At 38.6% G+C, this 13,258-nt stretch overlaps 1 protein-coding gene across 4 annotated transcripts in view; it reads right to left on the bottom strand.

Annotated features, from left to right (window-relative positions):
• Positions 1-13,258, bottom strand: part of XRN2 (5'-3' exoribonuclease 2) — an 86,719-nt gene that overhangs the window by 48,111 nt on the left and 25,350 nt on the right. For all 4 annotated transcript variants that reach the window (XM_514546.6, XM_054674615.2, XM_016937545.2 and 1 more), the window contains 12 exons: positions 13,046-13,157; positions 11,176-11,234; positions 11,010-11,099; positions 10,012-10,084; positions 9,827-9,877; positions 9,205-9,362; positions 8,026-8,100; positions 7,807-7,940; positions 7,650-7,707; positions 7,460-7,567; positions 2,565-2,609; positions 802-933 (listed from right to left, as the gene is read on the bottom strand). In XM_514546.6, coding sequence (XP_514546.2) covers positions 802-933; positions 2,565-2,609; positions 7,460-7,567; positions 7,650-7,707; positions 7,807-7,940; positions 8,026-8,100; positions 9,205-9,362; positions 9,827-9,877; positions 10,012-10,084; positions 11,010-11,099; positions 11,176-11,234; positions 13,046-13,157 — 1,095 coding nt within the window. The remainder of the gene's footprint in view (positions 1-801; positions 934-2,564; positions 2,610-7,459; positions 7,568-7,649; positions 7,708-7,806; positions 7,941-8,025; positions 8,101-9,204; positions 9,363-9,826; positions 9,878-10,011; positions 10,085-11,009; positions 11,100-11,175; positions 11,235-13,045; positions 13,158-13,258) is intronic.

Here is a 13,258-nt window from a genome sequence, read left to right as displayed (position 1 = left end):
ATGTTCCTTCCTCTACTGTTAGATCAGGGTCTGTTCCCTCAGCCCTGCTGCTGTCCCACTGGGTATTCTGAGAGCTCATGGTCTATTTCCACTACAATAGGAAGGTGGTGGACAAAGTACAGCCTTGCAGGATAGGTTGATTTGCTTCTGGAGTTTGGATTACCAAGTTCAAACATGGAAGAATACCACAAGGCAAATAAATGCATGCAGTTGCTGAGTTCACAAACAGGGAGTAACCAGTAAGGGCTACCTTAAGATATTTATTTAGATCTATTCCATGCTGAATTGGAGAGCCAGAGTTTACACCTAAGGAATACTATTTTGCAAAATGCTCACAACTGACCACTGAAGGAAAGGGGAAATAAGGGAATAAAACCCATCCTCCTCCTCTTGCCTCAGCTTTGAGACATATGGATGTCCCTTGACAAGCTTCTAGAACCATTCACCACCCTATTCTTTGGAGAAGGGAGAAGCAGTGTGTGGTTCATCTGCATTACAAAAACACTGCAGCCACTTAGCTTATTTTTGAGACGGTCTCACGCTGTCACCCAAACTGGAATCAGCTGTCTCTTTATATTCGCATGTATCAACAATCCTACGTGCTCTTCTTTCACATCATTTGGATATTTTCATATTGATAAAGATGGACTTAACAGAACTAAACATTTCTCAAGGCAAAGCAATTAAGAAAAACTATAAAACAAAACTCCAGGCTGTGATAAATTTCATACACACACCACCCCTGCAAGAGGTATGTGATATTCACCACTCTTAAATGTCACATAAAAGTAAGCCACTTACAGAGTTATTCTGCATCCTCATTTCATAGGCTGCTTGTCTCGGATTACTGGCTACTTGAGAACCTGGTGAATTTCTTGAACCCAAGGCATGAGGAGTTAATATTCCACTAGGAGTGAAAGCTGGTTGATCTCTCTAACATAAATGGAAATGAATGTAGAAATTAAAATTAAATCACAACACAGTTAGATGACAGAAAGAAAAGAAGGGCAATGGAATAAAGTCCAAACTGTAAGCACTTTACAAAACTCACTAAAAAACCAAATGATCTTCGTTAATATTACAAGGTTGTCTACACTTTGATTTGATGGTAACTTATACCTTCTAAACAATAGCCTATAATACTTAATAACTCAGTCCTAAAGTACATATAATACATTGTACTGAAACAGAGAAAATCTTTCAAGTCTCATTATGCTAACCCACTGCTTTTTATAATTACAGAAAACATTCGAGACACAATTTCAGGCTAATAAAAACAAAATAATTCAGGTTTAAAAAAAGTTGAGTTTGAGTTATACTTAGGAAATACAACTTTTTAAATTTATTTATTTATTTTTGAGACAGAGTCTCACTCTGTTGTGCAGGCTAGGGTGCAGTGGTGCAATCTCCACTCACTGCAACCTCTGCTTCCTGAATTCAAGCGATCCTCTCACCTCAGCCTCCCGAGTAGCTGGGATTACAGGCACACGTCACCACACCCGGCTAATTTTTGTGGAAATACAACTTTTATTTACCCCTTGCCTTGCTAGAATTTAACTCTTTATTTCCAATTAATTAGATATGATTATAGCTAACATAGGTGATAGTCTTGGCTGACTAAGATACTGACAAAAATAATAATATATAAGTAGAAACCAAATATGCCCCTCCCAATCTAAATGATTTTGAACCCACTGCAACAATAAATAACTCTACTTTTCTCCCTTCTTGTTTCCTGAAATTGCTTAATTCTAACAAAACGTAGTAAAAGGCAGTCCCTAAATTCCACAAGCTTGAAAATCTAGTAGGGAAGATAAGAAAACAAGAACTAAAGAAGTTAAATGACTATAAAGCATTATGCAATTAAGTAAGAAAACATGTATCAGACGTAGGAAGCACCAGAGTTAAAAGAAAGGATTGCTCAACCTGTACTATGAGCATAACCAAGAAGGGAGGCCTTGTAGAAAAGGTATGATGTCAGTGAGCTGCAAAGTCAAAAATCCATTCAGAGGTTACAAATGAAGGCAACACTCTTAATCAGCAGGGATATGGCGTATTTAGAAGACAACAGGGGATATGCTGGACGGCTGGAATTCAACTGGATGACAGTGTGCTCTGAACACCAAACTAAGACAGAATTGGATTCTGAGGGGATTAAGGAGTCAGTGGTGCTTTTAGAGCAGAGAAACAAGTTTAGAGTGTTGTGTTCTAGAAAGATTAATCTGACAAAGAGGTAGAAATAAGAGTATAGTAACTTTCAAGGGGATACAAAATATTGACCATTTTTACTTAAAAAACAATACTTGATAGCTGTAAACCATTCAAATAGCTAACTGCCACCCACCTCTCACCTCCCAAGTGTATCCCTTCAGACATCAGAGCCTAGAGGACCTTCTTTAAATCGACACCAGTGTTCTTTCTACAGGTAAAAAGGTAACTGGGTGGACACTTACGTCCCTGACCAAGTCCTACTGGACAAGGAATAAAGCTACTGTAATGAACATCTTCCTCATAAATTGTAAAATTACGCTATTGCCAATCTCATGAAATTAATTAAAACTCACCTTCATTCTCTTTCTTTTTTCTTTCTGTCGTCTTCTAAAACTGTCCTAAAAGTATAAAATCCACATATTCTGTCAAATAATTACACAAAAATGTCAGAGTTAAGCATTACCAGGAATGATTTGGGAGACAACTTAAGTTTTAAAGGACGACCCCAGAAATCTAGGTACATGATTAAACCAGGCAATGAGACTATATGTTCAAAATGCTGCTTATCAGAACTTAACAATGGAAGACTGAATTTAGATACAATTTAATTGATCTTGGTAATTCTGTTCAGAAAGCTTTTGAATCATTTTAGGAAAATGCAAAGCCATTACAAAGACTCTTGGTTTTATCCTGGAGCAAACAGGCTGTCAATATGGAGAAGATACAAGTAAGTTAAAAAATAAAATAAAATAAAATAAACAACTCAACAATTCTTAAGGTTTAGTTGAAGGTAGTTAATAACTAAGGTATCCATTTTTTTAAAAATCAGCAAGACAATTTAATTAGACTCTGTTATCTAAAAAGGGCTCTTACTCTATAGCATGCATGGCACAATGGAGAAAAGAGAGAAGTGGGACTCTACACAAACATTATCCCTCACCCTGGCCAGATTCCAAAAATATCAATCCGATGGAAAAAAAGGAAGGAAATTGAGATGTATGCACGGCTTACTACTCTGGGCCAATTTAATTCACAGGAGAGGGTCCAGCCCACGTTGATTCTTTCCCCCTACTCATTTCCAAATTGTAGCCATGGTTTCAACTAGACAGAATTTTGTGTTCATCTTGTTCCCTACTAACTCTGGGCCATTCGCAGGCCTCCCATAACCATGCCCAAGTTTCCCTGAGTATCGAGGAACTGAAATGACAGCTAGGGTGGCCATAGCTACTGTTGTAGCCTAAAACAGGGGCCAGTGGATCCTATACTGATGGTCATCCTAGTAGGTACACTTCCAAAGTCAGGCCTACCAACTGCAATATAAGGCCTTAAGGAAATTGGAAATTGGTGCTTTCTGCCAGGCAAAAAGCTGATGCCGGATATATAAGTCTCCTGCTCTAAAGTGGAGCCCAGGTGATCAACTACCCTAAAACCTCCTCTGATGTAGAAACCACTGATTTATTTAATCAAGCTTCTGTCCCATCTTCAATGAAACGTCTCTTGTGTAGGTCACCAATGACCTGCAGACTATGAAATCCATTAGTCAGATTTCAGTCCTTATCTGACCAGGATTCTTTCCTCCTTGGATCAGTCTTCACTTGGCTTCCAGGAGGCTACACTCACCTGATCTCCTTCCCTCTTGCTATGTGTCTTTGTTCCTCAACTCCCCAGCCTCTTAACCCATTTATGCTGGAGGTTGCAAGTATTTTGTGAGAAAAATCAAACCTTGGTGATGACCTTTAGCAGTAGGATATAAATAACTCCCACAAGCTTATCGTTCCAATAATGGAACACTGGGCACAAATGGGTTAATGTTGGTGCTCCCCTGGGCCCAGTACTTGGATCTCTCCACTTCTCTCCTCCCATGGGAGTCATCACCTGGTCTCATGGCTTTGAACACCATCTACATGCTGATGACTCCCCAACCAGAGCCTCTCCATACTTAGCATCTCCATTTGGCTATCTCAAACTTCACATGTCTGAAATAGAATCCCCAACCCACCTTTGCACCTCCCAGTCTTTCCATGAGGGTTGCTCAAAACATCTTTCAGTCTTGTGTCACCTTTCCTTCTCTTACACTCTATATTTAATCCATTTGCCAATCCCACTGGTTCTACCTTCAAAACATGTTCAGAATCCAACTGCCTCTGATGATCTCCACTGCTACCATCCAGGCTCCCTTGGATTACTGTAAAAAAGGCTCCTCACTGGCCTGGGGCTCACTGCTTTGACCTTTCCCTCCACACAGTACTTCCAACATGGCAGCTAGAGTGATCCTTTTACAGTATGTGTCAAATCTTGTCACTTTTCTACTCAAAACCTTACACTGATGCACAATGAAAGTTAAGAGTCCTATGATGACCTGTTGGGTCCTACCAGACTGGGCCCTCCGTCTTCTTTCTGAGTTCATCTCCTACTGCTCTTCCTTTGCCTCCTCTGCTCCTTCCACACTGGCTCCTTTGTGTTCTGTGAACATCCTGAGTATGTTCCTGCCCCAGGGCCTTGGCACTGGCGATTCCCTCTGTCTGTAATGTGCTTCCTGAAAACATCTGCACAGTGTGCTCCCTCACATCCTTTACATCTTTAATCAAGGTCAGCTGTCAGTGAGGCCATCTCTCGTCACCTTTTCTAGAACTGTAATGCCCAACCTCTCCCTTCCCAGATGCCTCCTCACCTGCTTTAGTTTTCTTTGTGGCACTTATTCACTAACACTTAATGAGGTTTACTTAGTTACTGTGTTTATCTTCCAGCTCTCCCAAGAGAATGTAAACTCCATGAGGGCAGGGATTTCTGTCTCCTTTTTTGTTTTTTGCTGTATCACTAGCACTCAGAACACGGTCTGGCACATGGTAAATACTTAAATATTTGCTTAATAAATGAACAACATTCCCAAGATAAAAGGTAAACATGAAAGCTCATACAATAAAAAGCAACACATTTCTTGCCTAAATGCTCAACTTCAATAACAATTTTTTTTCCTTTGGAGACAAGAGTCTTGCTCTGTCGCCCTGGCTGGAGTGCAGTAGCATGATCCCAGCTCACTGCAGCCTCCACCTCTTGGGTTCAAGCAATTCTCCTGCCTCAGCCTCCCAAGCGGCTGGGATTATAGGCGCCCACCACCACGCCCAGCTTAAATTTTTGTATTTTTAGTAGAGATGGGGTTTCACCAAGTTGGCCAGGCTGGTCTCAAGCTCCTAACCTCAGGTGATCTGCCCACCTTAGCCTCCCAAAGTGCTGGGATTAAAGGCATGAGCCACCACGCTTAGCCAATAACAAATATTAATGTATTCCTTTTCTATCATTTGTTCTGCTGGTCTGTTAAATGCCTATCTCTAAGGGTGGTAGTCACGCACAAACAGAAGACCACCTGGGTGGACCTTATGGATCTCTCCCTTTTTTGTGCTATGAACTCCTTTAGAAATCTGTCAAATGCCAGGGACATACTTCCCAGAAAAATACATATATCCGGAAACTTTCCTATTGCATTTTTGAGGGTTTCCCCTGGTGTCCAATCATGCTGAAGGACATGGCATGACTTCAGGAACAAAGATCCAAAGCTTTAAAATGCCCTCTCCTGCCAGGTCAGCTGAAAAATCGTATTAATTAAATCTGTAACACTATGGTGTCTACCAAATCCCATACTTCCTCCTCTAATGCCAACTCAAGGTGCAGAGTCTGCTAAAGAGACAGTAGAAGGCTACTGTAACTCGAGGTTTTTAAACCAAGTGGTACAAAGTATGTAGCAGCAGATCAAGGGATGCCACCATAATTGTTGAAAAAGTAGTTAAAAATGTTCCAATTGACATCTGATCTTCCAGACAAAGCTAGTTCTGTAATTTGAATTCTACATGCAAAAAATTCTTGACATCACATAAAAACATTACCAAGTACTGAAGGCTTTTGGAAAGAATGCTTACAGTCAACTCACTATGTTACATAAAATGACACCCAAAGTTCTAATAATAAGAGATCACTAGCTACAGTATACAAAGTTGATGAAAACAGAAAATAAGATTCAATGACACATTTTAATGTGCTGGGAGATCATGAAGCAATGTAGCAGTAATATATGTTGTTATCTGCTTAAAATAGCCACATGACTTTTATAAAATCAGTTTCTGAAAGGATTTCCTTGCTGTTTCTAAGAAGCTATTACCTGCTTATTTTGCCCACTGCTGGCCTCCCTTGCTACACCCTGCAATCACCCTCCAATCACTCTGCCTCCAGGCTGCTGCCCCTCCACTCCTATCAGCTCACCAGTGGATCCCAAACCCTGTCCACGGACGAAGTGCCTGTCCATCTCACTGTGACCCCTTGAGCATGGCTTCCCATCTCTTCAGGAATTTCCTTCTACCTCTCTATAACTGGCTCCTCTTTCTCTTTAAATGTCCGTGGTTCCCTAGGCTTCTATTAAAGGTACTTTTACTCCACACAAGCTCCCAGGGTCACACTCATAGTACACTCATAGTTTCAAGTACCTTCCATTAGTTAATGGTTCTCAAATCTCTTCAAAAGACTTCTGCCCTGAGCTTTATACACATTCAACTGCTTAATGGACTTTTCTCCTCTCAGGTGTCCTATAGCCCCCTCACATTAAACATCTCCAAAATGAAACTCAGTTTTTACTTTGTCCCCACCCCAACCCATTCCACCCCTAGTGCTTGCTATCTTAGTAAATGGCACCAGCAAATTCCTAACTGCCCAAGCCAGAACCTGGACTTTTCATGTAAACGCTCATCCATAATATGCAATCAATTTTCAAATGCTTTGCTATTTTATTTCCTTCTTGTGTTTCAATTTCTTAAGAGATTCAGCTCTCCACAGATCCTACATTCTCCCAACCCTCTGCCCTGGATGATATAATCCAACCCACACTCCCCACATTGTCAATTCTTCTTAACCTGTCTTCCTGCCTTCAAAACATGACAGCCACTAGTTCAATCCCAATAGTCTTCCAGCCTTGGTACCCGCATTTCAAATCCTATTGATTAGAAATGTGTTTGGATTTATATTCAGATTATGAAGACAGAAAAAACATTACAATGCAACTCAAACAGGGTACAATACATAGTTCCACAGAGCAAGCAGCACAACCTTTATAAAATAAAGCACTGACCACTCATGATTACATTAGTGTTGACACACCATAATGATATAAAAACACACTCAAAGAGATTAAAAGTAATCACAGGATCATCATAGCCTATTAGAGACAGGAGCAATTTTAGCTACTGCAATAGAAACACTTTACCTCATCATCCTTTCTCTTTTTAAAAATGCTATCCTCAACTTCACCAACTGCTAACATGATCATCTGTACTCTTTGCAGATTGACATAACCACTTTCTGTAAGGTAACCCTGTAAGTGATAAAATATATGTAAAATGATCTTCTTATAAAAGCAAATACTTCTGTTTTGAAACATTCAAGAATGAACTTACCCCAGTTTTGTGTACCACATTTTTGTATATGTTAACCAAACGGTCAATTGCATTTTCCCTGTCAGCAAGAGACAAACATTATGCATTAGGACCAGTAGGCACAGTAAAGTCAAGAAACCTAAAACAGTCGTTTGAAAAGCTACACAAATGCACATACCTAATCTCTAACGACGGCAAATGAGGGAGGAAGTCATTTCCCACAAAGAAGCACATGAAAACCCAGTCATCAATGCTCCTCTCAACATCAAATGTGAATGGTAGGCTGGCCATTGTGAGTTCTCTTTCCAAATACTACAACCAAAAAGGAATGCTGCCATTACAGCTATCAAAGGCACTCTGCTTTAGAGTGCTGATTTCAATGATTATTGCTACATACCTCACGAAGAACATTAAGCCGAAGGAAGATAAACTCTCCTTCTGCACAAGGAAGACTATCGGCAAGTTCATCATGCTGCAAGAACAGGAATGAAGATGAAACAAGTCTACTCTACGTCCAGTAATTTTTTCCAACCAAGCAAATTTTAAGGCTTTTTCTAACGCACGATCCATTTTAATATCACAAGTATTTAATTTTTAAAAGCTCACCAATGCATTTTAAAATAAAAATTACCCATAAAATCAACCACGTCTAGACCAGGGGTCAGCAAACATTTTCTGCAAAGGGCCAGACAGTAAATTATTTTGGCTACTGGGGGACATATATGACTTCTGTTTAATAGTCTTTCATGTTTTATTTTGTTTTTAACAACACTTTAAAAATGTAAAAAACATAGCTCACAGGCCAAACCTGGAGGACTGAAGTTTGCCAACTGATGACCTATACCCAACCAACGATTACCCCTTCCTTGTGAACAGATGTGCATAGATACATGTATACTGTCTTTATTGTATTACATATCTGAAATAATACACTATATTTATCTCTTTTTTCACTTAACGATGTCTTTGAAAGAGGCACCATATTCTTTTTCCCCCCTCATAAAGTATATGACTCAAGAGGCACCATATTATTGAAACAGAAGCCCCTTTAAAGGGGACTGGACATAACCAAGTGAACCTAAAATACATAAAAAGTGGGAGTAACTTAAAAGTCTTAAGAAGTTGTAGTTCCTTTTAAGAAGAGTATTTCAAACAAATAACTTCCACAAACAAATTACAAGCTATGGGCATTATTATCTATGGGAACTAAGCCTCATGTAGATATAGGCAATATCAGAAAAAGTGCTAAGTAGAAAGGATGAGTGTGTGCATGTTTTTGAATGCAGGTTTATTTTAAAGTACTTTAAAAGATACGTCTCTGTCAAGACTGTCTCAAAAGAAAAAAAAAAGAAAAAAGATACATCTCTGTGAAGGGTAACGGTAACAGAACAAGCACATAAAGAACTAATCAACCACAATCTTCTCTTCATCCATTTTAAAAACAAGGTAACTCAAATATTTAATGCTATTTAATTGTATACTTTAAAATGGTTGAAATGATATTTTATGTCATATACATTTTACCACAATAGATTTTTTTTTTTTAATGAGGCAACTACCATCTCAAAGTTCTTACCTTTCCCTTCTTTTCTCTTGGCAAACCTTCACAATCTTTGACCTCATGTCCAAACTGATTACAAAGACCACATGGTTTGGGCTTGTTTGGTTTGAATTCTTCTCTAATAATGGTAAAGTTTGGTTCATGTGTGGCAAGGCCAAGCATAATGAGATCAGCTATCAATCAACAATGAGAAAAACACCGAACAGTGAGTATTCTGAGAGAAGTCTTACCATAAACTACTATGAGATGCCAACACAAAGAAAAGCCCAAATGAGCACCCAAATGAGCAGCAAAGCCCCAAAGCTTGACACTTCCTGGCATTTCCCAGTTAACAGGAAGTCCTCTAGATACGTGGACCTACAACATAGACTGCCACTAAGGATTAAACACTTGGGAAATTCTCCATTTTAAAGGTATGGGGAGTTAAAAGGTTGAAAAATGTAAGAAAGAAGAAAAGAAATTAAAGATCATCGTCCACAGATTAAACAGCAACTCAATACTAGTTCCCTGTCGAACATAAAATAACCAAGGCATTTTGGAATTTCCAGGTAACCATGAATAATCCATTACTGCACACCAACCCATCAACTTGCTATGGTTTAATCCAAAAGAAGCAAATCCCAAAGAAGAAACTTACCATCTGCTCCACATAAACAATGATGAGTATTTGGGTCATGGTTAGGCTGGGCTAAACAAGAGAGAAACATGTATTTATATTAATATATTATATACCACAAGAATATCACTTCATACCAAGTATTTTCTATGCAATGGCTTTTTAAAAATAGAACATATAATCAAATATTGGTAAGTAAACTTTACCTCTTTGCCTTCTAATGTAATCCATGATTTTATGTTCTCCTTCACCAGGAGCACTAGCATCAGATAAAATAACCTACAAAAAAATTGTTAACACTTTCAGATTATCCCCAATTTTCTATAGGCACAAAAATCAAAAGAACTATATGTCTCAAGAAAAACTGAGATAAGTGTTACAGGAAAATTTTCTGAATAAGGGTGTCTGTGTGTCTGTGTGTGTGTGTGTGTGTGTGTGTGTGTGTGAGAAAAACACCAAAACTACTTCACTGAAAATTTTCTGAATAAAGAAGGGGTGTGTGTGTGTGTGTGTAACACCAAAACTACTTCACTGAAAATTTTCTGAATAAAGTAGGGGTGTGTGTGTGTGAGAGACACCAAAACCACTTCATTGATTAACTTACTACATGGAATGGAAAGGAATGAAATGTCTGGGTCAGACCTAGCCATCAGAAAAACTGATCATTCACAAGCTCCTATTTTCACTACTATGCAAGGATATAGTGCTGAACCATATATGCCCCAAGAATAATCAATAACACATATCTATAAAATATAATTTACCATTTCTCATTAATAGGGAAGCCAGCTTATGAACCTAAAATTACAAACAAGTTCATTTACATATTATTTAAATATTTGGGAACACAGCCATTTAAGACAGCCCCACAACTTACTAATTTTGCTGTATTTTGATATGTAATAATGGAAATTTCCATTTAAAAATTACTTTCCTATATATATATTTTAAATTATGAATCCCATTTTATAGCTTCATAGTGATGGTAAGAGGACAAAATTGGCTTTAAGAGAAAATTCAGCTATCTAAAACCTAACCATGCAAGGATACCCCATCTCCAAAAACCCTGGAAGCTTTTCTTTCTTCCAACAGTCAACTAGCATTTTATGGGGCAGGGCAGAAGGATAAATAATGTCAGTCATATCAAAGTACAGCCTCGAATGATCACCCTAATCTTTCTGAAGTATCAAAATGTGAAACTTACTGTCAAATTTTTCCACCCAGGGTCATTATTTAAACGATCAGCTATGTAATAGCGAAGGCATTTAGCAAGATTGTCCATGAATTCAGTTCCCTAAAATGATAGAAAGAAATAAATTAACCTATCATTTAAGAGTTAGCAATAGCTAGCAAAGTATGAGACTACTTACTGGTGTAATACAGTTGCTGTCAAATCTTTCTTTTATTTCTTCTGGAGGAAGAAAGCCACCTAGAGAAAAGAGGCAACGTTTTGTTCTCCCCATAAAAAGTGAGATAAATTACTCAACATTAAGCCAGAACAACAAAAACAAAAAGTTCAAATACAAAAGAAAGTGAAGTCTCGTCATCCGAGGAAAAATGTTCCCTCACTGGGAAGAAAATAAGATTCCATCTCTCAAATTTAAATTATTATTATTATTATTATTTGAGACAGAGTCTCATTCTGTCACCCAGGCTGGAGTGCAGTGGTGCAATCTCGGCTCACTGCAACCTCCGCCTTCCGGGGTTCAAGCGATTCTCCTGTCTCAGCCTCCTGAGAAGCTGGGATTACAGGCGCCTGCCACCACGCCTGGCTAATTTTTGTATTTTTAGTAGAGACGCGGTTTCATTGTGTTGGCCAGGCTGGTCTTGAACTCCTGACCTCCAGTCATCTGCCATCCTCGGCCTCCCAAAATGCTGGGATTACAGGGGTGAGCCATCGCGCTCAGCCTTTTAAATTATGTTTTAATAAGACTGTAAAACAATATATGGTACACAAAAGATATTATATTGTTACATAAAAATTATGAAGTTCTTCACTCTGTAAGAGAATACACACACACACACACACACACACACACACACACACACACACACCAGTTAGAGGCCATATTTTTGATAACAGTTCCTAAAATAAAGGTGCCTAAGAAAAATGAAATTTAAAATGCCGAGTTCATCACAGCTTTACAGGATAAGAAATACAATTATCAGGTAGAGGAATATAAAAATCCTATTTTTTCCTCTCTATCACTATTAGCTGCTTCTCAAGAAACAAATATATTTCATCACATCTTCAAAAAAAAGACATTCTTAAAATCAGAAACATTGTTATAAATACAAACAGGTTTTAGAGTCTTAATTACAAGTTGCAGCTAAAGGAACTATATACTTGTACACTTCCAGCAAAATTAAAGTAATATAAAATTTATTGTAATTGCAGGCCTGAGCTGGCTATACTATGGCATCCTTTTTCAACTGCAGAGTGCAATTATCCGGAGCCAAGACACTGTGGCTTTTCTGGTCTATTATACCCCCTTAAGTAGCAGAACACCAAACAAACCTGCTACAACCATACCCTACCTCACACACAGGTGTGGTAGGAGAGAACCAGACCCAACTGGCATCAACACTCCCTGATCTTCCTTTTCTCTGAGGCTTAGTCAGTTCCTACCCATGTAGCCACCAGGAATTTTAAGGCTTTGGGGAACTGCAAAAATGAAGACATCCCACCCTAACCCCTCCAAACTTGAAGGAACCGTAAGTACTGTGCCTGCTCCATCAACCTATATTGAAAGTATGCAAATGACTTGGCAACAGCCTGTAAATGTGGATCGAATCACCTCCGGCTTCCTCAGATAGACCTCTGAGTTTCAAAAAGCAAGCAAACCAAAGCTGATTTGAGGAAAATGTTTACAGCACTATAGCTTTCTGACAGCCGCCACAGAGAAAAGTAGTAAAAAATACTTACTATATTTCTATTCTACAGAGACATAAAAGTTTGTTAAAGAGCTGCACTGGCCCTGAGAGGAGTTGACAATCTGCAATCTCCACCAGAATTCCCTATTCCCAAGGCTCCCTCTTACTGGAGAGTTTGAAAATAAACAAGCCTATTAAGCCTATTCGTAGATTTCATGAACTACTTTTCCTCAACAGTGAACACTGGATATTCTGGGATCCTTATTAAATTAAAAGCTTGCCTATTTGTAAGAAAAAGTTGCCACCACCCCCTCATTCTGCATACATCTTATTAAAAAATCCAACTTCAAGATGCATATTCTTTACCTTTTGCCAATATTTCTTCCCTGACTCGCTGCTTCTCGACTGCTGCTTCCATTCCTTCTTTTGATGCCCTGAACCTCCTTGAACGCTGCTGGTTCATTTTAGCACGTGGTGCCTGAAAATGTATTTCATATTCCATAACACTCATCAAAATATTCACAAATAAATCTGTACATTATTTTGAATCAGTTGTTCTTATAAAAGTAGTACATTAAA

Source organism: Pan troglodytes, chromosome 21 (genome assembly GCF_028858775.2).
Source record: "Pan troglodytes isolate AG18354 chromosome 21, NHGRI_mPanTro3-v2.0_pri, whole genome shotgun sequence".
NCBI classification, from domain to species: domain Eukaryota; kingdom Metazoa; phylum Chordata; class Mammalia; order Primates; family Hominidae; genus Pan; species Pan troglodytes.
Note: the sequence above shows the minus strand (reverse complement) of the source record. Positions and strands in the feature narration are given on the sequence as shown.